The sequence below is a fragment of the Musca autumnalis genome, unplaced genomic scaffold, assembly GCF_047663935.1.
Source record: "Musca autumnalis isolate F117 unplaced genomic scaffold, ASM4766393v1 scaffold_1, whole genome shotgun sequence".
NCBI lineage: Eukaryota > Metazoa > Arthropoda > Insecta > Diptera > Muscidae > Musca > Musca autumnalis.
Genome location: NW_027411644.1, coordinates 61,299,525 through 61,327,065, shown reverse-complemented (window position 1 = coordinate 61,327,065; position 27,541 = coordinate 61,299,525). Strand labels below are relative to the sequence as shown.

Here is a 27,541-nt window from a genome sequence, read left to right as displayed (position 1 = left end):
GAAATAGGGAACGCTTTTCGAGTAAAAATGTTATAACTTGAAGATCCTTGCACGTAAAGGAACAGAGCTACTGTTGGTTGTTTATGTGGGGTTGCCAACTATTTAGCATGTAATAGAAAGGGGTGTTCACTTTTCATTCTCTTCATAGTCTGTGTTTAGACACATAAATTTCTCGGGAAAGTAAATTGAGTTTTTGGGAGAGAGCGGAGAGGAATGAGCTCCTCAATACTCTTTCCTACCCCCTATTGACTAAAAACTGAATTTACTTTCCCGTGTGTCTAAACACGGACATACTGGATCAGAAGAGTTGCCAGATGCGAAATGGATTCATTTCACTTTATAGCTCTGTTCCTTTACGTGCAATAATCTTCAGGTTTTACCACTTTTTACTCGAAGTGTTCCTTTACTTGAAGTAAGCATAGAATTTAAATGAGAGCAGTTAACAACTTTTGCCACCTTTTACCATTTTCCAAAGTAAAGGAACATATCATATGCAAATACTCCAAAACCCCCAATTCCATGTTATGTATTTTTACAATTTTCTTTCTTTTATTATTACAAAAGATCCTCTTTATATAGGATGATGATGAAATGCATGTTTTTCTTAAATATTAAAAAAGAAGTGAAAAAAAAAAACGAAAGCAACATTTTGTAAAAAACTTAATTTAACAGATAAATTTAAAAAAAGGAGAGTAAAACAAACTTATCAATAACAAAACATAACCTAATTATTTTGATGTTGGGATTGGCATCATCTGAAAGCCACCACTTGTTCCTAAAATGGAATAAAATTATAATTTAGAAAATTGAAATAATGAAGTCGAAGGTCACACTAGAGTGGTTTCGTAAAACGAATTGCGTTATTTAGGCGTTCTCAGATCGAGTTCTTCTATACAGCAATTTCATGATTTTATTCTAGTGTTTTTTCACGAAACCACTCTAGTGTGAACTCCGACAAACATAAGCCAGGATCACAAATACATACCTGTTTTCTTTGCTATCCATGTGCCACCGCCTCCACGGGTGGAAGCCGTTGCCTTAGCGCCACGACCTGTTGAGCTACGTTTGCCTCGAGTGGATGGTGAACCGAACACTTTTTTACTGCCATATTTTCGTGAAGGACTAATGGAAGCACTACCTGCACCCCAACTTGTGGAGGTGCCACTAGCTTTGCGTGACTTTTTGGCACTTCCACCTCTAGCACGCCAAGTACGTTTCCGCTTTCCACCACGATAACTGCCGCCACCTCCATTATTTGCACTACCCTGAGAGGCGGCCGCTCGACTCCAATCTCCGTCGTCATCGTCACAACCATCACTGCTATCGTCGTCATTACCCCATCCACCACCAGTACCAGCACCTGCATTAGCACCACCACTTGATGATGGTGGTGGTTTTTCTTTTTGCTGCATTTCTTCCAAATCCATGAGAATACACAACTTTTCAGCAGCATAATTTCTGGTGATTTCCAATAACTTGGCACCATACTTATCAAAATTGGCTTTCGTAACATGGGGAATGGAACACATTTCTGCCTCGGTTTCTGGCAATTGTTCAGCCATGGCCTTAATGGCTTGAATATTCATAATACTGGCCATGGTAACATTACGTTGCGCAGCAATGGTACGACACAAATCCAACAGATCGGAATAACAGCGATGATATATATCGGTGAGCAATTCATTACTTTTCGATGTCGTTCCTGATGATGTGGCAACATCATTTGCCGCTACAGACGCCGTTGACATCTGACCACGTCCCTGTTTACGTGTCAGGGCAAATTCCATTTGAATATTCTCCTTCATTAGCCGCTCTATCTTGGGACCCAAATAGATATACGCCTGTGGTATATCTTTGGCAAATATCAGATCTTCACGTAAATACTCCTGGGTAACCATAACACGCATCAAACGTTGTATATCGGCTTTATCCCAGTCCTTGAGTATACCGTGATGTCGAGTTTTATTGTGATTGAAGTCGACGATTTTCTTAATATTTGAACCCTTGAGAACATCCGCTACAAAGGAAGTTGAGATGTTTTTTTAAGGGTATCGAGGTGGGAAATATATATTTTTGCTTACCTATATGCAGAAGAGTGAATCTTGACCGACCGCTACATAACTCCTTGACACAATGAGCAACCTTTCGACAATATTCTAAAGGATTTATGAGCTAAAAAGAGAAGAAGGATGAGTACAATTTTAGAATAAATTAAAGAAAATGTCGCTCTTCTATAGGAGTACCATATTGATCTTGCAAAGGTATACCATGTAGTTTTCTACATGAAGACTATTTGGGCTTCTATAGAAAGACCAACTGGTCATAAAAAGTCAGACAAAATGATCTTCTATAGGAATACCAACTGGTCTTCTGTAAGAAGACAAATTGGTCTTTTGTATGGAGACAGACTGGTCTTCTATAGGATGACCTACTAGTCTTCTATAGGAAGACACACTGGTCCTCTGTAGGAAGATCAGCTGGTCTTTTATAGGAGAACAACTGGTCTTCTATCTTTAGAAAGACCAAATGGTCCTCTATAGGAAGATCAACTGGTTCTCTATTGGAAGACAAACTGCTCTTCTATAGGAGCACAAGCTAGTCTTCTATAGGAAAATCAACTGGTCCTCTATAGGAAGACCACCTGGCCTTCAATAGAAGACATGCGGGTGTTCTATAGGCAGACCACTTGTTCTTCTACAGGAAGCCAACTGTTCTTCCATTGAAAGGCAAACTGGTTTTCTATAGGAACACCAATTGATCTTCTATAGAAAGACATTTTGTCTTCCATGGAAGGAAGACCAACTGGGCAGTTTATTAATGTGGGCAGTTGGTCTTCCAACAGAAGGCCAGTTGGTTCTTCAACAAAAGACCAGTTGGTACTTCAACAAAAGGCCAGTTGGTCCTCCAACAGAAGGCTAATTGTTTTTCTTATAGAAGACCGGTCTTCCTGAAGGAAGGCAAATTGGACAGACCAACCGGTTATGTCCATCGTCTTTACGACCTTCCTCACAACAATAATCTTCACTTTTTCTGCCTTCACGATCAGACTTATCAATGATTGCTACCGGAAGGTCATCTGGAATGATCGACCCCGCAGGTCTAAATGTCTCGTGACATTGGTCCAGACCAAGCGGTTATCTCTATCACCTGAAGCTATGATCTTCCTCAAATCAATAACCTTCACGATCAGACTTATCAATGATTGCTACCAGTAGGTCATCTGGAACGGTCGACCCCGCAGGTCTAAATGTCTCGTGTGGGTTCTCACCATAAGGTTTTGGGGATTTTTTTGCTCCAGGCTACATTGGTCCAGACCAAGCGGTTATCTCTATCACCTGAAGCTATGATCTTCCTCAAATCATAAATCTTCAATTTTTCTTCCTTAAGGAACAGACTTATCAATGATTGCTACCAGAAAGTCATCTGGAACGATCGACACCGCAGATCTAGATGGCTTTAATTTTTTTGGTGGGTTTTTACACTATGCTACATTTACAGGTGTTCCCAGATTGGACTTCTCTAATTAATTTTGGCGAGTGGCCACTGTCGCGATTGCCCGACTGAAATTAAATTTAACTTTTCTCTCAACTTACCGAATATTGTTGTTGTTTCAGACAATTATCACATGCCGTTGCACGATTTTTAAGACACTCATCTCGGGTAAAATGTTCACCAAAATAATCCAACTGTTGGGCACGACGGCAATCGGCTATATTCTCGCAATAGCCCACAATGCGATTTAAATTTTCAATGTGAATATTTTTTACAGAGGCTGTGATGGATTTGTCCACTAAAAACGGGAAAACACAAAAAAAACACACACACACACATTACACACACACTCTCACGAGTGGCCCCAACAAATACTTACTGTCCATCATTTTGCGATAACGCATCATATCACCATAATTGTAATACAAAATACAATGGGCCAGTTCACCATCCCGTCCTGCTCGACCAGCTTCTTGATAATAACCCTCAATGGATTTGGGCAGAGAATAATGCAACACAAATCTAACATCGGGCTTATCGATACCCATACCAAATGCAATGGTGGCACAAATGACACGATATTTATTTGTTATCCAATCCTTTTGGCGTGTTTCCCGCACACTATCCGAAAGTCCGGCATGATAGGCACATGATTTTATGCCCGATTTACACATACTTTGGGCAACATCATCACACTCCTTGCGCGACAAACAATAGATAATACCACTGTCTTTGTTGGGTCGTGATAGGATGAAATTTTTCATATCCTCCAATGTGGAGGAACCTTTTTTGGGTAATACCGAATACTTGAGATTGCTGCGATTGAAACTGGATAAAAACCATTTGGGTTTTTGTAAATTTAACTGTTTTAAAATATCCATTCTTACACGGGGTGTGGCAGTGGCTGTCAACGCCATGGTGGGGACATTGGGAAAACGTTTTCTCAAAATGCCCAGGCGTTTGTAGTCGGGACGAAAATCATGACCCCACTGGGATACACAATGGGCCTCATCTATGACAAAACGGGCAATGCTATTTTTGCCATATAGACTATCGAGCAGATCTTGGAATTTGGCAGAACTGGAAATTTTCTCTGGCGTAACATAGAGGATTTTAATACGTGGTGGTGTGGTTTCCAAATCGCAATAAATTGCTCTTTGTTCCGTTAACGACTGTTCACCGGAAAAGTTTTTGGCATAAATCTGTTAGGGGGAGAAAGACAAATTATTAACCATTCTTAAAGATAACATTTGGTACAACAACTTACATCCAATGAGGCCATTTTATTAACCTGATCTGAAATCAATGACTTCAATGGACTTATGACAATGGTAACACCCTCCGTCAAAATAGCTGGCAGTTGATAACACAAGGACTTACCGCCACCGGTGGGCATTAAAACAAAACAATCATGACCCGTCAACGCTGCATTGATAACCTGTAGCTGATTTGTACGAAAACTCTTCAGGCCAAAGTTAAGCCTTAACGCCTCCATTAATCGTTTTGAATGTGGATAGTTGTTGCCATCAAATTCCCCCGTAATACCATCATTTTGTACATTTGAATGGAAATTGCCGGCCACCTTCTGTGCTGAAGCTGTTAATGCGGGACGTTTGGATAGGGAGGAAGAGGACGTGGAGGAGGATGTCGGTGTTCGCATAGCATCCACTAGCATTGATGCCCGACTACTTGTTGTCGGTGTATCGAAATCTTCAATGACAATTGTTGATGTATTTGTACTATAACGTTTGGAGCTATTCAGAACCGCCGCAGCCTGAGAGTGCATCAATTCAAACTTCTCTGGATCATAGACCTGCAATGAAACGGGAGAAGAAAGAAAGGGAATCAATTGAATTTTGCCGGGAAATACAATTGGAGGACCTACTGGAGCTCAAGAGAAGGTCTTCTATAAAGGAAGATCTAGTGACATTTAGGAATACCTAGCGGCCTTCTATAGGAACTATTAGGGTAACCCTAGTACTACCACATAAAATGCAACAATCTGGCAGCATCATAGCAGTGTTGCATGCATCAGTAGTTTTAAGTTATTATCTCTCTCTATTCATTGTCAGTACACAGTCAGTTAGTTACTTTGCAACCACCAATTAATAGACATCTCATCTGTACATATTTCGTCATATTTCATTGTTCTTCATAATTAATACTTTATTTCAACTCATAAACAACTTAAAGTTTTATTCAATAAATGAATTGATTGTTATGTTTAAACATCGTCTTTCATTCAATCGACCACCTCCGTAAGAACATAACAATTTGGCGACGAGGATTTTGGAACAATATGTATCATTCTCGCTAACAATTTGGCGACGAGGATTTTGGAACAAATATGTATCATTCTCGCTAACAATTTGGCGACGAGGATTGTGAATTGAAAACAGCACTCAGTAACAAAAGGAATTTCACAATTTCATCAGAACTTTCAACAAGGCTGCGTAATAACATCAAGACATCGCACACAATAAAAGTTGTGGCAGGAAGATTTTCAAGGAAAACATCAAAACGCACAGGCGCAAGTTCATCAGGAACATTCTAACAAGAATTTTCAAGAAATCTTCAGCGATCAACACTCACACTCACAACAGTTTGCAGTCTCACATATACAACAATTTTCTTTCAGCTCAACACACACACCATAGCAACGTGGGAAATTTCATCATTTTTGCAGCGCACACATACAGACATACGACGGCAGCGTCTCTAACAAAATTGTAACGGCTGAAAACACAGACACTAGAAAAATCTAGACATGTCGGAACAAGCGAATATTGTAAAATTACTTGCACAGCAGCAAGAGCAAATAGCAAAGCAGCAGGAACAATTTGCGCAACAACAGGAATTACTAAATAAACTCACACAAATCATCGCTGGACAACAAGGTGCAAACGCAGTTTCATCATCAGTTCCAGGTGGAGAATCATCAGTGGCAAAAGCCCACCTCATGGAATCTTTAGCTAATTCCATGACGGATTTTCACTATGAGCCTGACAGTGGTTTATTATTTGAATCGTGGTACAATCGTTTCAAACACATCTTCGAAAGGGAAGCAAGTGCACTGGACGATGCAGACAAAGTAGGACTTTTGTGGAGAAAAATGTCCAATCACATTCATGAACGATTCAAGAATTTCGTGTTACCAAAACAACCTCAAGAACTTTCATTGGCAGACACAATCAAGCATCTTACAAGACTATTTGGCAGAACAGAAACACAAGTAAGTCTACGATACAAGTGTCTCCAAATCACAAAGATGGAAAATGAAGATTTTAAAGAATACGCTAGTCGTGTCAATCTTCAGTGTGAACTTTTTAAACTAGATGACTTAACTACAGACCAGTTCAAGTGTTTAATATTCATACTTGGTCTTAAATCATCACAAGACAGTGACATCAGAATCCGTTTATTAAGGCATCTCAATGAAAGTAAGGAAGTAGTCAACTTAGAAAAGCTAGTTGATGAAACACAAAGCATTTTGGACTTGAAAAGTGACACAGCACTAATTGAGGGGAGCCAAAAACAGTGCAACAAAATTGGTAAGCCTCAACAAAAACAAAAGATACCAAAAACAGCATGTTGGTATTGTGGAGATATGCATTATGCAAAACATTGCCCCTACTCCAAGCACAAGTGTACCAAGTGTCAACAGATTGGTCACAAAGATGGTTTTTGCAACAGCATGCACAGGTAGAGCAAATCAAAACACAACAACGACAAACATCAACAAAGCAAAACCAATCATGATCAAAACTCAGAACAGAACAATGTGAGTCATCAGAATTTTAACACCAACAAAACAAAATTCAGCACAAAAACAGTATCTACAACAGATCCAGTCAAAATCAAGCAGGCAAGAAAATATGCTACAGTGAGTATTAATTCAAAGCAAGTGAAACTACAGTTGGACACGGCATCAGACATTACCATAATTTCTAAATCAACGTGGAAAAGAATCGGAAAGCCGGATGCATTTGAAACCACAGACACCGCCGAAGATGCAGGTGGCAATATACTCACATTTTTTGCAAAACTTTTTCCAATAGAAGTGTCAGTTGCAGGAAAATCAAAAATTGTGGATTGTTACATTTCAAATTTGGAATCATTAAATGTCCTAGGCATAGATTGGATTGAGAAATTTAATCTATGGGATATTCCAATAGCAAAATGGTGTCATCAGATCAAGTTCACAGGGACTAAGTCATTTAACAATGTTTATCAAGTACTCAATGCTCACTTTCATCCCAGCCCAAATAGACAAGTCAAAACAGCACTCAAAAAAAGGGAAGAGGAAGGAGCGACCGCAAAAGCATCTTCAAGAAGAAAAACTCACAACGTATTCAACGTTCATAAAAATCTATGTTCATCAGTCATGGACAGAAATCAGAAAAAGGAAAGTCAGTATAATTTCAAACACGGAAGTCGCATCAAGGTACATGCAGATCAACTTCAAACAAAAACAGGTGATACTTCTGCTTCATCAAACAAATTATCACCTTTGGACATATTACTTCGAGAATTCAACATTAAATTGCCGTATACAGATTCTACAGCATATCAACCAGAATCACCCACAGAAGACAACCAGTTGAAGTAATATCCAGAACCCAGGTTCAAACTTAAAAGGGGAGATATTAGGGTAACCCTAGTACTACCACATAAAATGCAACAATCTGGCAGCATCATAGCAGTGTTGCATGCATCAGTAGTTTTAAGTTATTATCTCTCTCTATTCATTGTCAGTACACAGTCAGTTAGTTACTTTGCAACCACCAATTAATAGACATCTCATCTGTACATATTTCGTCATATTTCATTGTTCTTCATAATTAATACTTTATTTCAACTCATAAACAACTTAAAGTTTTATTCAATAAATGAATTGATTGTTATGTTTAAACATCGTCTTTCATTCAATCGACCACCTCCGTAAGAACATAACAGGAACAAATACATTTTTTTTAAATAATACATGCTCGAAGGAACAAAAATTCACGATTTGTAAATCAAAAATATTACTTAAAAAATCCACGATTTGTAAAAAAAATATTACTTAAAAAATCCACGATTTGTAAAAAAAATATTACTTAAAAAATCCACGATTTGTAAAAAAATATTAATTAAAAAATCCACGATTTGTAAAAAAATATAACTTAAAAAATCCACGATTTGTAAAAAAATATTAATTAAAAAATCCACGATTTGTAAAAAATATTACTTAAAAAATCCACGATTTGTAAAAAAATATTTATTAAAAAATCCACGATTTGTAAAAAAATATTACTTAAAATATCTACGATTTGTGAAAAAATATTACTTAAAAAATCCACGATTTGAAAAAAATTATAACTTAAAATAACTACGATTTGTGAAACAATATTTCTTAAAAATTCCACGATTTTTAAAAAAAATATTACTTAAAAAATCAACTATTGTAAAAAATATTACTTAAAAAATCCACGATTTGTAAAAAAATATTACTTAAAAAATCCACGATTTTTTTAAAAAAATATCCACGATTTTTTAAAAAATATCCACGATTTTTTAAAAAAAATATCCACGATTTTTTAAAAAATATCCACGATTTTTTAAAAAAATATCCACGATTTTTTAAAAAATATCCACGATTTTTTAAAAAAAATATCCACGATTTTTTAAAAAATATCCACGATTTTTTAAAAAAATATCCACGATTTTTTAAAAAAATATCCACGATTTTTTAAAAAAAATATCCACGATTTTTTAAAAAAATATCCACGATTTTTTAAAAAAATATCCACGATTTTTTAAAAAAATATCCACGATTTTTTAAAAAAATATCCACGATTTTTTAAAAAAATATTTCTTAAAAAATCCACGATTTGTAAGAAAATATTACTTAAAAAATCCACGATTTTTTAAAAAAAATATCCACGATTTTTTAAAAAAAACATATCCACGATTTTTTAAAAAAATATCCACGATTTTTTTAAAAAATATCCACGATTATTTAGAAAAATATCCACGATTTTTTTAAAAAATATCCACGATTTTTTAAAAAAAATATCCAGAATTTTTTAAACAAATATCCACATTTTTTTAAAAAAATATTACTTAAAAAAATTCACGATTTGTAAAAAAATATTAATTAAAAAATACACGATTTGTAAAAAAATATTAATTAAAAAATCCACGATTTGTAAAAAATATTAATTAGAAAATCCACGATTTGTAAAAAAATATTAATTAAAAAATCCACGATTTGTAAAAAAATATTAATTAAAAAATCCAGGATTTGTAAAAAAATATTAATTAAAAATATATTACTTAAAATATCTACGATTTGTGAAAAAATATTACTTAAAAAATCCACGATTTGTAAAAAAATATTACTTAAAAAATCCACGATTTGTAAAAAAATATTACTTAAAAATCCACGATTTTTTAAAAAAATATCCACGATTGTTTAAAAAAATATTCACGATTTTTTAAAAAAATATTTACGATTTTTAAAAAAAAAATTTAAAAAATCCACGATTTTTTAAAAAATATCCACGATTTTTTAAAAAAATATCCACGATTTTTTAAAAAAATATCCACGATTTGTAAAAAATATTAATTAAAAAATCCACAATTATGTAAAAAATATTACTTAAAAATCCAAGATTTGTAAAAAATATTACTTAAAATATCTACGATTTGTGAAAAAATATTTCTTAAAAATTCCACGATTTGTAAAAAAAATACTTAAAAAATCCACGATTTGTAAAAAAATTTTACTTAAAAATTCACGATTTGTAAAAAAATATCGTTTAAAGAATCCTCGATTTGTAAAAAAATGTTTAAAAAATCATAGAGTTTCTTCTGGTGGAATACCTAGTGGTTTTTATAGGAAGACGTAGTGGTATTTTATAATAAGACTTAGTGGTCTTCCATAGGAAAACATACTGCTCCTCCATAGAAATACCAACTGGTCTATATTAAGACCAACTGGTTTCCATAGGAAGATCTGCTTGTCTTCTCTAGAATGAGTCCTCTAAAAATATATTTTTCTTATTCCACTCACCTCAAAACCATCCTCATCCAATTCAACTGGCGGACTAATGTTTTCATTTCCAGCCGGAAATGTTATACGTCTACCCGGTGATGGCTCACGTATCTTCCCCTTACACTTTTCTATTTCACCATAGGCGTATTGATTATATTCCGAACGTCTTCCCTTAAGTTCAGCATCTTGTTCTCTGATATCATTCAACAAATCATCCAATTCACAATCATCCTCATCACCGTCATCATCAAGTTGAACTGTGGAAGTGTTATCAGCAGCCTCCGCCGACTTGTTATTCACACTATCATCACAGTCATCCAACATAATAGTCTCTTGTAAATATTTCGCCTGTAAATCTTCATTGTCATTTTCATCATCGGAATCTTCATAACACAACTCATTGATTTTTCTTCTTAAATTTAGATAAGCTTGGGAGCTGGATGTTTGTGATTTGCTGGTCACAGCGACTTCTTGTGATGGGGGTTTATTCGAGTTAGATTTTGTTTTATTCGAGATAAGCGGTACCAAGTCTTCATCATCATCGGGGGCACCATTACAAATAACCTCACGCTGTTCTGCTTTCATTTGCCGTTCCTCCTCTTCCATGACATCTATATCGAAATCAGGTTCAGGTTCCAGATTCATGGGTGGAAGACGTTTATTACTTTGTTGTTGTTGCTTTTGTTTGTCACCAAACAAAGATTTATTTTGTTGTATTGAATGGGAGGAGGCATTCATTTGTTTTTGTTCCATTTTCATTTGTCTTTCTTCCGCTTCCATTTCATCAATGTCATAATCATCCGGTTCATTAATGTACGAGGGAAGTTTATTCCTTGAATTTTGTTGTTTTTCTTCCGCTTTCATTTGTCTCTCTTCCTCTTCCAGTTCATCAATATTAAAATCTGGCTCCATTTGCTTTACACTACTGCTAGGACCTGCCTTGTTAATTTGGGCCAAATTTTCTGTGGGCTTGTTTGTCGTTTTCTCTTGGCCAAGCATACTTGAATGTTTTTGTTCCTGTTTTTCCAGCGTGTTTTGTAATAATTTTGTTTTGGCTTTGAATTTTTGTCTCATTATTTTCAGCTTCAAAAAGGTGCCTGTTTCAAAGCCTGATATGCTATTGAAATAATCGGCCGGTATTTGATCAACAATGTTGCAATATTTTTCCATTAAATCGCTATAGGTGGATTTAAAAAATGCCAAACTGGCCTTCAAAACATGGATGTTGTCCTGCAATAGAAATAATGTTTGGTATTGAGGAGTATTCCTAATACAAATCTTCTAAAGACAACTTACCTCATTATTGCTGGTCTTAAAATGATGGCTTTGCGTGAGATCACACAAATAGTTATTAAGGCCATTTTCAAATACGACACTCACATCTGATTTGCGTGGTTTTTTATCGTCTGACTTCTTTTCACGGCCCGCCGTAACTCCTGGTTTCTTTTCCTCATTTGGTGGAGGACTTTTATCCTTTTTAGTTTCTAAAATAGGCTTTTCCTCTTTATCTTTTTTCTCTGTTTTAATTTTAACTTTACTTTCTTGCTTCTCTTCCTCTTGGGATTTTGTGTTTGTCTCCTGCTTGGGTTTATAGGTCATATTAACCAAATCATCAAAACTATCTGTGGATACATTTAAGTCTTTTGTTGGAGTGGCCACTTGCTTCTTGTCAGGCGTTAAAGTGTATTTGCAACGTTCCTTTGTGGCTTTTTCCACGGTGGCATTTAGATTTTTCATGGCATTTTGATATGTCGATTCGATATCATCGAAATTTATTTTCATTGGTGATGGACTGTTCAGCAAAGGACTATTCACTGATAGCCTTGGGGGTGTATTTAATTTCTTCTGAACATCATCTTTCTTTTTGTTGGCAGCGGCAGCAGGAGGAGGAGTATCTGGACTACTTTTCTTTACAACTTTCATTTTGGCCGGTGCCAATGGTGATTTGGAATCATCCTCAAACAAATATTTCTTAATAAGGACACTTGTTTGTTGTTGTTTACTGTTGTTGCTATTTTGATTCTCCTTGCTTTTCTGGGAGTCACTGCTTTTTGAATTGGCATCATCTGTGTCAATGTCGTCCTCATCCGAGCCAGAATCAATGTAAATGGGATTGATTTTTTTGATGGGTTTGGGCTTTGTTTTTGTTGCTTCAGTTTCTGAAATTAGGAAGGAAGAATATATTAAAAAAGTTGCTCTGGGCTCTGGATAACTCGCCTGCCTGTTCTCCTTACCCTTTTTCATTTGGCCCAAAAATGAGCTCAGCGACATTTGTTTACTTTTGGAGCCAGAGCTGGCGGATACTCTCTGAGAAGATGATATTCTGCGAGACATATTGCTTATATTCTACACATAACACAATATTTTAAGTATACTATCAAAATTCTTTACACAAAAAACACTCAAATATAAACAAACGATTGAATTGCATTAAAATCCGCGCAAAAATTAATGAATTCCTTTGCAAAACATAAACACAAAAGAGAGCATGAGAGAACAGCACTGCAACTGTCAAAATATTGACGGCGTTAGCAATTTGGAGAGGCTTGTAAGTCTGAGAAAGAAATATATCGATAAAACAGATATCGATAATTAGGTATATGCCTGTTTCAGAACATGCAAGAATCTACAAATTTTTACTACGATTGTCGATGAATCGTCTAAGAAACCTGGAGACGACATCGACATGGGTGTACTCAAAATCGATGAATAAATTATCGATGTTGATTCCCCTTCTGTAGAAGAAGAAGAAGAAGTTAGTTTTTGTATTAGTAGTAAATAAAAAGAAACTAACGAGAAAAGTGAATTAGCCGCCAGGTTAGAATCGAGGTAGTCAGTTTTTGTACTTACTTAATCCCTTTTTTTTTTTGAATTAAATAAAGTGAAGACCGCCAGCGTCTTAGTGAATTAAAACAACTTTATTTGATTTGTTTTGAAGACAATATAAACCAACAAGTAAGTATCAATATACTTGTTGTGTTGTGTATGTTTGTGCTACATCCAATTTCTTATGGTTGCTTGTCACGATACAACAACTACGTTACATCTTTTCGGTTCCAAAACGGATTTGTAGTTTTTGAACCCTTTTAAGACTTTCCGACCGGAGAGGAACTTAAACATGGTCCTTCGAAGCCAAAAAACTAAATAAAGAACCTAAGCAATTAGGAACATTGTATTTTCTGAAAAGAAAACATAAAATATTATAAATTTCGCCTGAAAAGGCTGATTGTTGTTGTTTTGTTTAACAGTGCTGAAAATCACTCGTTGTTATACACATACATATATGCAGGAGAAGTAACGAACACTACTGCCACTAAATTACCATCACTTATAATATTCCATTTATTGTCATAGTGCGACCACAAATTAGATGAATATATTTCTTTATTAATTAAACAAAACGAAAATAATAATAATAAAATATAAGAACACCACTCTCGTTTATGTTATTGTTTACTTTCTTTGTCATTCTTCTTCATAGTGCTCTAGAGTAGGAACTCAACGAATACCAAATACCAATAGTTAATCAGTTACCATAGTAATTAGTATAACGTAACGCGACGTATCGTAAGAAACGTAAAAAGCTAACTAACTGCAAATTGCATTACACTATATTTCATTATATTAGCAGCATACGAAAACAAATAATATTCATTAAATTCCTCATTTTCTTGTAAGTTTATTCTATAAACCTATTCAGAGAAGCCATATTTAAAGTAAAAATAGATACACAAAACATTACGCACGAATATCATTTTAAAGTTTTAACTCCACATTATTTACCGAAAAATAAATTCGGCAGTTATTGTTAATTGATAATTCAGTGCAGAGAAAAGTAGCTGCAACTTATAGGAAATATGGGGTCGGCAATTTGTAGTAGGTTCGAATACGAAAATGATAATTTACGGGCGATGTGCGTCAATATAGCAAAAACTCCTGAACAGGAGCTTTCTGATTCATTAATTGAAACGAAATTAGAAACATTAGACGAAGACTGGCTTAGTTTAAAGAGTTCGTTTGAAAGTGCATATTTCGCTGAAGACAAATTAGTAGATAGTGTTTTTAAGAGAACAGCAAAAGAAGAATTCGATATTACAAGGGAAAAGTATCAAACGACAAAAGCACATCTTATAGAAATACTAAAGAAAAGGAAGGCTCAGTCCAATAACAACACGATAAGTGATATTACAAATCCATCACTTTTCAATAGTTCAACAATGTACCCTCCGAATACTACCTTTGACCTGTCGGAAATTTGCATAAAGGTGCCACCGTGCGATACACCAGACTTTTATGGCAGTTATGAAGAATGGCCAGCTTTTCGAGATTTGTTCACCGCAATTTACGGTACCCATTCACGATTAACGTCGGTAGAAAAGTTGTACCATTTGAGAAATAAAACCAAAGGTGAAGCAGGAAAAATAGTAGAGAGGTATCCTCTGTCCGAGCAGAGTTTTTCACTAGCCTGGGAGGCTCTAAAAACTACGTATGAAAATAAAAGAGTGCTGGTTGATAACCAATTAAGAATTCTGTTTAACATTTCGCCGGTAAAATCAGAAAACAGTAGAGATATTAAAAGGATGCAATCGACAGTTAGTGATTGCTTAGCAATTCTCAAAGCACATGGAGTGAATGTAGATCAATGGGATCCAATTATAGTATATTTGTGTTCTACTAAACTATCGGTAGAAACATTAACATTATGGGAGCAATCCCTAAATTCTCATTCCGATTTACCTAAATGGTCGCAAATGGAAGAGTTTTTAATAAATAGACATCAGGTTCTTGAGAGAATTGATAGTTTGAGAGGTCAACCAGTAACTCACATAGGAAGTTCAGAGAACCTAGGACAGAAGTATTCACAACCAAACAGATGTATTTTATGTGGAAAGAATCACATTCTGAAAAACTGTCCCAAATTTAATAATATGTCAGTAAATCAGAGAATCGAAACCGTTCGTGAGAAGCATTTATGCAATAATTGTCTTGCAATTGGGCACATAAGTCAGGAGTGCGTTAGCATGCATAGGTGCTTATATTGCAAGAAGAAACACCACACTAAACTGCACATGACAAATATTACGCCTCAATCTACAAGAACAGCATACAGAGATTTACACAACTCTCCACGTGCTGAGACTGAGCGCCATACAAGTGCACATATTACAAATGAGGACTTGCCCTGTTCTTCAAGTTCATTGAATCAAAATTCTACTGTAGAAAGTCATGTATCTCTAAGCCAAGATGACATTATTCTACCAACCGTTCTTGTTCAAATTAAGCACGCAGGTGAACTCTTTACTATTAGAGCCCTTATAGATTCAGCTTCAAAGAGGACATTTTTAACGCACAGAATTGTAAAAAGAATTAATATACCGACGGAAAATGCTACTTTTAAAATAAGTGGATTAGGAGGAACAGTAGTGGCTAATGCTGACAAGGTTTGTACAATCAAATTATACGAGAAAAATAATCGTTTTGAACTCAAGACTCAAGTGATAGTTGTAAAAAATTTAACAAGTTTTTTACCCACACAAACAGTTGTGTTAAAAGATTTAAACGATATAAAGAATTTGAAGCTTGCAGATCCAGGATTTCTTATTTCAGCTCAAGTAGATTTACTTATAGGAAGCGACATCATTCCATACATTATACTAGAAGGTGTAAAGAAGAACATTTTAGGAAATATGATAGCTCAGAACTCTATTTATGGTTGGTATATATATGGTCCAATCAAACAGAAAGAAATTTCCCTAGCCACTATAGAAATATCAGAAGAAACAGAAGACATCAGCAAACTGTTAAAAAAGTTCTGGGAGCAAGAAGAAGTAAGCTCGATTCCAATTGTGTCAGAAGCGGAAAAATATTGTGAAGATTATTATACTCAAACAACTTATAGGAATTCCGAAGGTAGATATGTGGTTAGGTTGCCCTTTAAACATGAGTTTCCTCACTCGATATTTTTGGATTCATCCAGATTCATGGCAAAAAGTCAATATGAAAACATGGAAAAGAAATTACAAAAAGACAATTATCTAGAAAAGACTTACAGTGAAGTCCTAAAAGAATATATAGATCTTGGCCATATGGAGAAGGTAAATCCAAAAGAAATTAAAAAAGACGGGAAATACTTTTCTTATTACCTACCACACCACGCTGTGTATAAACCCGAGAGTAGTAGTACAAAAGTGAGAGTGGTGTTCAACGGTTCGCGAAAAACAAGAAGCTCATATTCGCTAAATGATGTACTGCATATAGGTCCAATTTTACAAAATGATCTCACATCTGTACTTCTAAATTGGCGATTGTACCAGTTTGTATTCAACGGAGACATTGAAAAAATGTACCGTCAAATAATAATTCACAAAGAAGATAGAGCATTCCAAAGAGTTTTATTTCGAAACAACGTCACGAATGAAATAGAAGATTTTGAACTAACAAGAGTAACGTTTGGAATTAACTGTGCACCGTATTTAGCGATACGTACACTATTACAGCTAGCTTCTGAAGAAGAAGCAGAAAATCCTCTTGCTTCAAAGATACTTAGGAATGAAACGTATGTTGACGACATCTTAACTGGCGGTCATACTATCCAGTCCGCATTAAGAGCTCGGAATCAGTTATTGCGTACATTGAAGTCAGCTGGATTTCCTCTTAAGAAGATAACAGCAAATAATCCACTTCTTTTGTCTGACATACCAGAAGAAGATATGTTGAATTCGGAATTTTTAAAAATAGAAGACATGAGTTCTGCAAAGACGTTAGGCATTCGTTGGAATGCAGTTACAGATATGTTCTCATATAATGTTTTGCAGCTCTCAGTAGAAAAAACAATTACAAAAAGGCAAATATTATCAACAGTTTCGAAATTATTCGATCCAGCAGGGTGGTTATCTCCTATCATCATACAGGCAAAAATACTATTACAAGATTTATGGTTGGAAGGTATAAATTGGGATGAGGAAGTATCGGCGAGTATTTATTCGAAATGGAATAAGTTTATAGAACAATTCCAACAAATACATTTAATAAAAATAAAACGGTGGATAGGCTATCATCCAGATTATGACATACAAATACACGGATTCTGTGATGCCTCAGAGAAAGCATACTGTGCTGCATTATATATTCGTTCAGAAAGTGAACAACAGAATCACGTAAACTTGTTAGTGGCCAAAAGCAAAGTAGCCCCATTAAAAAAGATTAGTTTGCCAAGATTGGAGCTGTGTGGGGCCGTCTTGCTTTCGGCTCTAGTAAAGCATGTACTTTCAACCTTGAAATGTGGTGTCAAATCGATATATCTATGGACAGATTCAACTATTGTACTTGCATGGTTAAAAAAGAATCCAGCAGCTTGGAATACATATGTCGCAAACCGAACTAATACAATATTTCAGAATGTTGAAAACGCAGAATGGAGACATGTATCCTCGAAATGTAATCCTGCTGACCTTGGAACTAGAGGATGTAGCGCAAAGGATTTAGAGAGCAATTCACTATGGTGGAACGGCCCAGTGTGGTTATTAAGTCCTGCGGAGAGGTGGCCCCAATCTAATGTAGTTTTACCGGATCCACCAGAAAAAAGAAATACCGTAGTAGTCAATACAACGATTATAGAAAACAATATAGTGTCTAACTATTCCTCTTACAATAAAGCATTATGGGTCGCAGGATATGTATATAGGTTTATAAATAGAACCACCAAACAATCAAAATGTGGATTGAAATCGCCCAATTTACAAAACGACGATGGAAAACTGTACTCAAAGGAAGAATTAGAAAGAAATAGTGTGCTTTCCCAAGAAGAGTTAAACCACGGGAAAATGATTCTCGTTCGAGTAACACAAAAGTCATATTTTTCGCAAGAATATGAGGATTTAAGTACTTCTAAACGCGTTTCGAAAACTAGTGTATTAAGGACATTAAATCCCTTTATTGATATGAATGGTGTAATTCGGGTAAATGGCAGACTGGCTAATACTGAAATGACATATGATGAAAGATTCCCAATAATTATTCCAAATTCGTCACATTTCTGTAATATCTTCCTTGACTTTGTTCATAAAACTCTTTTACATGGAGACATATCTATCATGATGGCAACTATAAGAACTCAATTTTACATTCCAAGGTTAAAAAGAACGTTAAAGAAATATATTCATAATTGCTTGGTATGTGTACGGTTCAAACAAAATATAAAGTCACAGATGATGGCAGCTTTGCCATTAGAAAGGTGCTCATTTTCATTACCATTCACTTATGTAGGAGTAGATTTCGCTGGTCCTTTTCAAGTAAAAAGCGGAACATTGAGAAATTCTCCTTATCAGAAGGCATATACGTGCGTATTTGTTTGTTTCTCAACAAAGGCAATTCACTTAGAAGCCTGTTCCAATTTGTCAGCCGATTCATTTCTAGCGGCATTCGTAAGATTTACAGGAAGACGTGGTCTACCAAAGAAAGTTATGTCAGACAATGGTACTAATTTTGTAGGGGCCAGTCGTCAGTTAAAATCAGAATACATACAATTTATGAAAGACTCATCCGAGGAAATTAGAAGAAAGTATTCAGCTCATGGGTTCGAATGGAAATTCATACCACCTGGAGCCCCTCATATGGGGGGTTTATGGGAAGCAGGGGTCAAAAGCTTTAAAATGCACTTCAAAAAAGTAATTGGCGAACAAAAATTCAACTATGAGGAATTTACGACACTTCTCGCTAGGATAGAAAGTGTTCTAAACTCGAGACCAATAACACCATTATCTGAAGATCCGGATGATTTGGAAGCTTTGACACCTGGACATTTTCTTCGTGGTGGCCCGTTACTATTCGCTCCAGAATTGCCAGAAGACAATTTGTCAATAATCAACAGATGGGAAAAGTTAAAAATTCTTCATCAGAACTTCTGTACAAGGTGGAAAACAGAATACCTACAGGAATTACACAAAAGATACAAGTGGCAAAATCCGGAAAAGGAGGTAGAAGAGGGCGACTTTGTACTAATAAAAGAAGATCAGCTACCACCCAACGAATGGAAGATGGGAAGAGTAATTACTGTTCATAGAGGCAGAGATTCTCACGTAAGAGTGGTAAAAGTAAAAACATCGACAGGTAACATATATAGACCGATAGTTAAGCTATGTGTTCTCCCGATCAGTAGTAGCTCGTAGTCTGTGTTTTTTGTGATATAAACGCAAGTAGACACATCATTAACCTACCCATATATTCTATGGGGTGTACTATTTCTTTTTTTCTCTTTTCATTATCAACACTTTTGAAGAATTCAAAATGAATGGCGGATCTGCAGAACTTTGCATGTTGTGCTTCAATTATCATTCACTGCGGGTCTGTGGAACCTTCAAACGTATGACGTCTATCCAGAGGGAATATGTAGTAAGAGTACACAAATATTGTATGAACTGTCTAGGCCGATCACATTTTGTACGTGATTGTAGTTCCCCACGAAATTGCGAAATATGTGGAGACCGCCATCACACCATGATCCATCCAATGTCAGTACCAATGAGCACAATAGACAACAACGCAAATATGAGAGGAAATGGAGCACGAACGGACCTATATACCAAAGTGAAAGCGCATCATGAGATGTACCATCAAAATCAACTAACAATGTCTCCAACTTATTTACCAATTTATTCGCCGAAATTGAATTCAAAGGCTCGTAGATCGATAAGAAGACAACATCTGCAGCCACAACATGCACAACCACAATACCAGCAGCTTCATCAACTGCAGCAACAACTTCCAAAGAAGACCAGAGAGCAACTGCAGTTGGAGCAGCAACATATATTGCAACAACAGTCATGGCAACATCTACAATTGCAGCAGCAACAACTATCACAACAACAACCATTGCAACAGCAACAATTATTGCCACAACAACGACCATTACCACAACAACAACCATTATTACAACAACAACCATTACCACAACAACAACCATTACCACAACAACAACCGTTGCCACAACAACAACCATTGCAACAACAACGATCGCCAAAACAACAAGAACAGCCACCATTGCAACAGCCGCAGACATCACAAAAACAGCAAGAACAACAACTGTTGTCACAACAACAACAGCCACCATTGCAACAGCCGCAAACATCACAAAAGCAGCAAGATCAACAACCAATTCCCATAACAAAGAAGAAAGACATGAATGCTAAACAAGGGGAAGAAGACACTAGGTCCCTTATGCTGACGGCAATTTCAAAATTAGAACGATTGGCTGAGTCAATTACAGTTGCATTAATGCAAGGGGCCCAGAATGTCGATGAATCGTCTAAGAAACCTGGAGACGACATCGACATGGGTGTACTCAAAATCGATGAATAAATTATCGATGTTGATTCCCCTTCTGTAGAAGAAGAAGAAGAAGTTAGTTTTTGTATTAGTAGTAAATAAAAAGAAACTAACGAGAAAAGTGAATTAGCCGCCAGGTTAGAATCGAGGTAGTCAGTTTTTGTACTTACTTAATCCCTTTTTTTTTTTGAATTAAATAAAGTGAAGACCGCCAGCGTCTTAGTGAATTAAAACAACTTTATTTGATTTGTTTTGAAGACAATATAAACCAACAAGTAAGTATCAATATACTTGTTGTGTTGTGTATGTTTGTGCTACATCCAATTTCTTATGGTTGCTTGTCACGATACAACAACTACGTTACATCTTTTCGGTTCCAAAACGGATTTGTAGTTTTTGAACCCTTTTAAGACTTTCCGACCGGAGAGGAACTTAAACAACGATAACAATTTTTCCTTAGTCCATATTTACATTAGGCAATTTTCAGTTTGCTGGTGAGAGAGGGTATTGAGTTGCAAAGGGTTACCATGGTACAATTACTTAGGTACATGGTACAATTACTTAGGTAGATGCCTCAGCCCAGCTGATCGAATCTAAAACGTCAAAAAACTAGGAATTCGCTATGAAAAATCAAAACAAAAAACCATATGATTCGGTAAGTAAGAGATAGCATGTGTTCAATTCACGGTACAAACACAAGCGATAAAAAAAACAAGAAACCATTTGGCGAACATTTTGACAGTTTACATTACAAAAAAAGTTGCTTTGTTGTAGCAATTCGCCGATGTTTCTACCTAAGTAATTGTACCATGATATGGACTTAATATTAGAGCTGGCAAACCATCGATATTCCAAACATTAGATATTTTCGATATAATAGTTTAAAATATCGATTACTATCGATATTATCGGTAAGCTGTCAACACCATTAATTTGGAGATGAAAATGGCGGAAATGTCAATGCTTTTCTTGACATTTTGCACAAGTAGTTCACAGAAATGCAAAGGAGAATAAAAAATTGCTTTTATCTTATAAAAATATACAAAGAAATACATTTTACCTTTCCGAAAAATATGTACGTGTGACTACGGGCTTATTTTCTCACACACACAAAACCGAAAAGCAGCGAAATTTATATTTATTTTAATGAGTTTTGGGTTGGGGGTTTTTGTTCCGATAATATCGATAGGTAAAAACTATCTATCGATATTTAATTTTTAAAAAACAATCGATTTTATCGATAGTGCCATCGATTTTTTGCCAGCTCTACTTAATATGTATGTTCGCTGCACAGATTCGAGGTGTTGCCAGATGTTCTAGATAATTCTAGACCAAGGAGATTTTGGGAATAAATACAAGTTGGAACGGCAACATTGAGTTAGTTGTGTTTTAAGCGTTGAACTGAACATATCGGTTAAAAAGTGCTGCGTGCTAACTAGATACAAGCTGTGTGCTTAAGTAAATAAAGCATTGTAGAAACGTAATCTAAAACGAACCCTGTTTTATTTGGTACAAATCGTACTGGGGAATAAAACAACGTCTACACGGAGATTAGATAAATCTAATTCCGTAACAGTATAAAAACACATTTGCATTTGAAAAACGAAAAGTTCTAGGACAGAGAAGACATTCCACAGTCGATACGTCTGAAGAGCTGCTCAACTAACAGCGAAACCAGGTAACGTACAGTGAATCACAGTCAAAAGTCACAGTCTTTGCATTTCCAAACGCTGACAATATTTATTTTCATATTAGACCTCGAATATTGTTACAGAAGGACTGCTATTAGCTATTTTCGTTCAAAATTCGTGAATAAATTGCAATAGTTAATCGTATCTAGCACATTTTTCTTAAGTATTTCAAGTTTTCGTCCGACTTTTTATTCATGCAAAGTTTTTAATAAAATTACCGCTATTTTTACATATTTCTATAGCAGAGGCATTCCAAAAGAACAAATGAACAAAAATTTGCGGTATTTTGCTTTGAAAATCCTTAAAAACTCCATATATATAGTGCTTATAGGTCTACGAATACGAACTTTGCCACCCAAACAGGCGCCATCTATACCTAAATGACGGAATATATTAAAAATTGGTTTTGTTATACTTAAATCTTTCTTCGTTATAGTAATTCCAATCAATTATTTTATATTTGCATATAAAATATGGAATTAATAAGGATTTTATTCATTTTTTAGGGTTGTACGAATATGAACTTTGCATACTGTATTTGTCTCCAAAATACTCCATAATAATCCGGGGATCGGGGAGGTGTTTAAATCACTTTTGGACAGTTACATAGTGTTAGGGAATTAGGTTTAACTAATCTCCGTGTAGACGTTGTTTTATTCCCCAGTACGATTTGTACCAAATAAAACAGGGTTCGTTTTAGATTACGTTTCTACAATGCTTTATTTACTTTATTACACTTATTCGTAACCGACTTTAATTACTGAGCACACAGCTTGTCTCTAGTTAGCACGCAGCTATTCTTTAACCGATCTGTTCAGTTCAACGCTTAAAACTCAACTCACCCGTCATTGCCAGTTCCCCTGTATTTATATCCCAAAGTCTCCCTGTTCGAGAAATATCTAGAACATATGGCAACATCTCGAATATGTACAACGAACACACAGACGCACATTCGCACTAATGGGTACTTTACACGGTATGTTTTTTACATATGAGTTGTCACTTCTCCCATACAAAATGTATATGCAAAGTGACAACTCATATGTAAAAAACATACCGTGTAAAGTACCCATAAGCGAACAACCAGACTCACATACATGGGGAAAGATCAATACAGTGTACAAACACAGTAATGACGTAATTACAACAACAAACAAATACAAGAAGTAGAAACTAAACGATAATTACATGATTATGGCAAGACAAATAAAAGCACATTAATAAAAGGTAAAGTGACAACTAGAATGATGAAGAGAGTTCTACATGGTAGTTGTTGTTGCTTAAATAAAGTAACTGCGTAATAAAAACTTTACGTTACAATTCAAATTTTTAAATTAACGGAAATTAAACTAAATTAACTTAAACCTATCAGTTACATTCGTAACAATAGCATCAATTTTGGAAAAATATGTGAGTTGTGCTCGGGCTCATATATTGATAAAATTAGAATGCTGTCCCAAACCCCATTTTTTCAGCGCCTAAATTTCAAATTATCCTTTCAGAATGTTTAAATAATACATCTTATCCTTAATTCCTTCGATAAAGACACGATTTCCTACACCGGAAGCACTCATACAACGCCATACCACAACAGAGTCTCCTCTGTGCTTTACTTTTGAAATTGTGTGTTTGGGGTCCAAGGCTGTATTTGCCCTATGACATACCTTAATTGGTCCATATGACCAAAACATGTTAAAGTTGTCTTCATTGCTTTCATTGGCAGCCTGTTTTGGTCTTATGGATCATATGGACCAATTAAGGTATGTCATAACCCAAAAGTTTGTACAAATTTGCACAAACTTTTACAAAATGCTGTTTTTTAACAAACTTGTTCAGTAAAAGAGAATTGGGAAGGCTTGCAAGAACTTGCAAAAACTTTTTACTTGCAAAGTTATCGAACAGGCAGGCATAATATGTCAACATTTGTAAAGATAATCAATTCGCCTTGGCTCTTAAATTTGCAGCGAATTTGCTTCGACCAATCAGAACAAGTTGTTTGTTTACATTTCACAATTACAACAATTTGTTTTGACATTTCATGTTCAATCAGCTGGCGTGAGTCGGCTACCTTATTCAATGTGCCTTGATGTGTACTGCTCTTAAGTGGGGTTCAGACGATCAGTTTTGACTGACAGCTTGGTTGTTTGTTTGTTTGACCGTGTGAACGAAACAACGTCAGTCAAGGAATAAATTAGCAGAGTAAATATCAAATAAAAGTTAAAAAAGTCGTGTGTTTTTATTAATTTGATTGATTATTATTGCAAATAAGAGATAAAAATAGCAGACAAAATCTTTTCCTTCATTTTAATATCGGCCAAGCAAAAAATTGCAAACAAAACGACAAACATGGACAACGAAAATGAATTGTTAAAGTAATTTTTTGTTGCTACGAAATGCAAAGATGCCTCTGGGACATAACCAGTCCAGAATATATGATGCGCGACATTAAAACAAAGGCATATGGAGAACTACTAAATGTTATGAAGAAATACAAGAAGGATTGTTCTATTGACGACGTCAAGAAGAAAATAAACGTAATCCGCTCATCGTACAGAAGGGAATTGAAAAAAATAAAGCAATCTGAATCTTCTGGAGCTGGAGTGGACAGCGTTTGGCTCAGAATCTCGAATTTCTTTTAAAATATTCACATGTGAATATTTTTTTCGGGAGGCTATCCATTTTTTTTACCCATTTCCTTCTTCTTTGTTACGGGTACCTACTTTCGGCTTGGGGGATTTGTCACCTGGACACCGGCTAACATAGTCGTTTTCTCTAGGGTGTAAGTCCCAACCCTGTTCCCAACCTTAGGCACGCAACAAGAAATAAACAAAGTGACTTCAAACACATAACAAAAAAACTACAACAAAATCCATCATCATCACCTGGAATCCTGCACCTGATGGCTTCTAATTTGCCCACCCAACCTTGGTCACAACTTCCCCCTCTTGTCTTATGTGACCCCTCAACCCGCCCACATCACACCACTTACCTCGTCTTCAATCCTCCATGATTAAAAAGTCAAGCAGTTTTTTATATTAATCTCTATCGTTATAATCAGATCATATTTATTCTTAATTTTACTAACACTAACACATTAATTACTAACAACAATACATTCACATAAAAAAATTGATATCAAAATATAATTAAATTTAAAGTATTTTAAATGAAGGAAAAATAATAATAATAAAGAAAATCAAATAAAAAATATCAAAAATTATGTTTTTTTAGTTCTCATACACAATGAGTGATTTTCAAATGTAACGGCTAATAGCCAAATCAGCGAAAGGTCTCGTGACCAAAAATTCAAAAACAAATGTTTCTTTTTGTGTCAAATTAACAAGCTAAACAAAATGTGATTTAACGAATCACAACATTAACTGAATACAACATTCAAAAAAAGAGAGCGCAAATATTTTTTTTGCATTTTTCAACGAACGACCCTAATATCCTCTAAAAGAGCTCTTTTTCTGAGTGAATCAAGGGGCTAACAAAAATTCAAATCTTAGTAACTGCCTCTATTTTTGAAAGTTGAAAACTCACAGAATCTTGACGGACACCAAAAACAAAAATAAAATATTAAATAAATGTAAATACGAATAAGGTCAAATAATGGTAATACAAATAAAAAAGGTAAGTAAAATGAATAAAAATACTAATATAAATATATATATGTAAAAAAACAAGGTGAGTATGTAGGTATCAATTTTGCAGTCTAATAGTCATCAGCCACTATTTCAATCCTTTGTTGATGATAAATGTGATACAATTATACGATTTTCTTAATTTCTTCTCGTTTCAGGTTTTCTTTAGGATTATTGATCATTACCGGCTGATGAAGATGTTTCGTGGAATATCCAGTAATTGGTTTTTGTTTTTGGGACACAAATAACAAAAAGCTTTTGGCTGAGCTTCTCGTCCCAATTCTGAACATCTATTGGTATGTTCCAGTACTGCAAGAATCTACTAATTTTTACTATTTTTTCCGATAACATAAAGGAAAAATTGTTATCGTAGTAAAAAGTAGTAGCTTCTTGCAGGTTCTGGAACAGAGCATATATGTCCAGGAAAAAAATTTCAATGGTGCTGAACTTTGGATTTGTGGAATCTATTAGTGATGTTGTGGCGATTGCTCCCTAGATGGCATTAGGGCAGCCAGATAATCTAGTCTAATAGGTAACACTGTCCTACCTTTGTTTAAGGGTTCTGTCCTGGATTATGTAGTTGTGTTTTTTTTTTCCTCCAGGTTGTCATCAACACGCCAGCGGATTCGGCCAGCCTACCCAAAAATGCATTAGTTAATTTATGTTTTTTTTATTTCTTTAAATCTGGGGTTTCTCTTAAAAAAATTACCTTTAAAATACCCGCTGGATTCTATCGAATTTTTCGTGTCGTCTATTCACCCTTACACCACAATCTATTGATTCCACTTGTTGCCTAATCAAATTAAATACGAAGAGATTATATACTGTATTTGTTTTATTCAAAAATCACTTTTAATAATACCTCTTTGTTTAGTTTGATAATTAACTATTACTTCACAGATTTCAATCAGTCTTTCTTCAACTAAAAATCGTCTTCACTGTTTTAATTATACATTTAAACTTTTCACTGCGAAAACTATTGAGGTTTCCTCACTCAGCACCATTTACTAAACTAAGTTTTTCCCCCAAAACACTCTCTTTTATAACCTATGATAAGAGCAATGGCAGCATTCCAGCAATCGACATTTTGGCGAGATCACTTCAGGCTATCCCTTTTTTAAAATTGATCTATAATTTGTCCCTTTCTATAATCTCTCACGGGTACCTCTGACTCATCAATTATTTTTAAGAGTGTAAACCACATCCTACGTCATAAGTAAGAGAGGGCCCCCACTGTGTCGGTAGTACTGTCCCAAATATTGCAGTGGAATGATAACCCCAGTGGTTTTGGTAGTTCCACCCCCAGAATACATTTGAACCAAAACAAAGAAAAACACAAAAGGAAGCAGATA

At 35.2% G+C, this 27,541-nt stretch overlaps 2 protein-coding genes across 5 annotated transcripts; one reads left to right on the top strand and one right to left on the bottom strand.

The window, feature by feature from the left end:
* Positions 1-529: 529 nt before the first annotated feature.
* Blm (Bloom syndrome helicase) lies at positions 530-13,283 on the bottom strand. Its single transcript, XM_073976928.1, has 9 exons — positions 12,766-13,283; positions 11,828-12,690; positions 10,550-11,761; positions 4,760-5,305; positions 3,872-4,694; positions 3,594-3,790; positions 2,082-2,172; positions 986-2,017; positions 530-775 (listed from the first exon to the last, which is right to left on the bottom strand). Exons 1-9 carry the CDS (start codon positions 12,863-12,865, stop codon positions 729-731), a joined length of 4,911 nt encoding a protein of 1,636 aa, XP_073833029.1. The 5' UTR covers positions 12,866-13,283; the 3' UTR covers positions 530-728.
* Positions 13,284-13,293: 10 nt separating this feature from the next.
* On the top strand, positions 13,294-21,090 carry LOC141399009 (uncharacterized). Of its 4 annotated transcripts, none has more exons than XM_073976958.1 (3): positions 13,294-13,348; positions 13,414-13,486; positions 19,809-21,090. In XM_073976958.1, the coding sequence occupies exon 3, from the start codon at positions 19,817-19,819 to the stop codon at positions 20,885-20,887; it is 1,071 nt and encodes a 356-aa protein (XP_073833059.1). In that variant the 5' UTR covers positions 13,294-13,348; positions 13,414-13,486; positions 19,809-19,816; the 3' UTR covers positions 20,888-21,090. The 4 variants fall into 4 exon arrangements, with proteins under 4 accessions (XP_073833059.1, XP_073833076.1, XP_073833083.1 ...); XM_073976982.1 differs by lacking the exon at positions 13,294-13,348 and having other exon boundaries at positions 13,350-13,486; positions 19,809-19,921; positions 19,984-21,090; XM_073976975.1 differs by lacking the exon at positions 13,414-13,486 and having other exon boundaries at positions 13,327-13,360.
* The last annotated feature ends 6,451 nt before the right edge of the window (positions 21,091-27,541 follow it).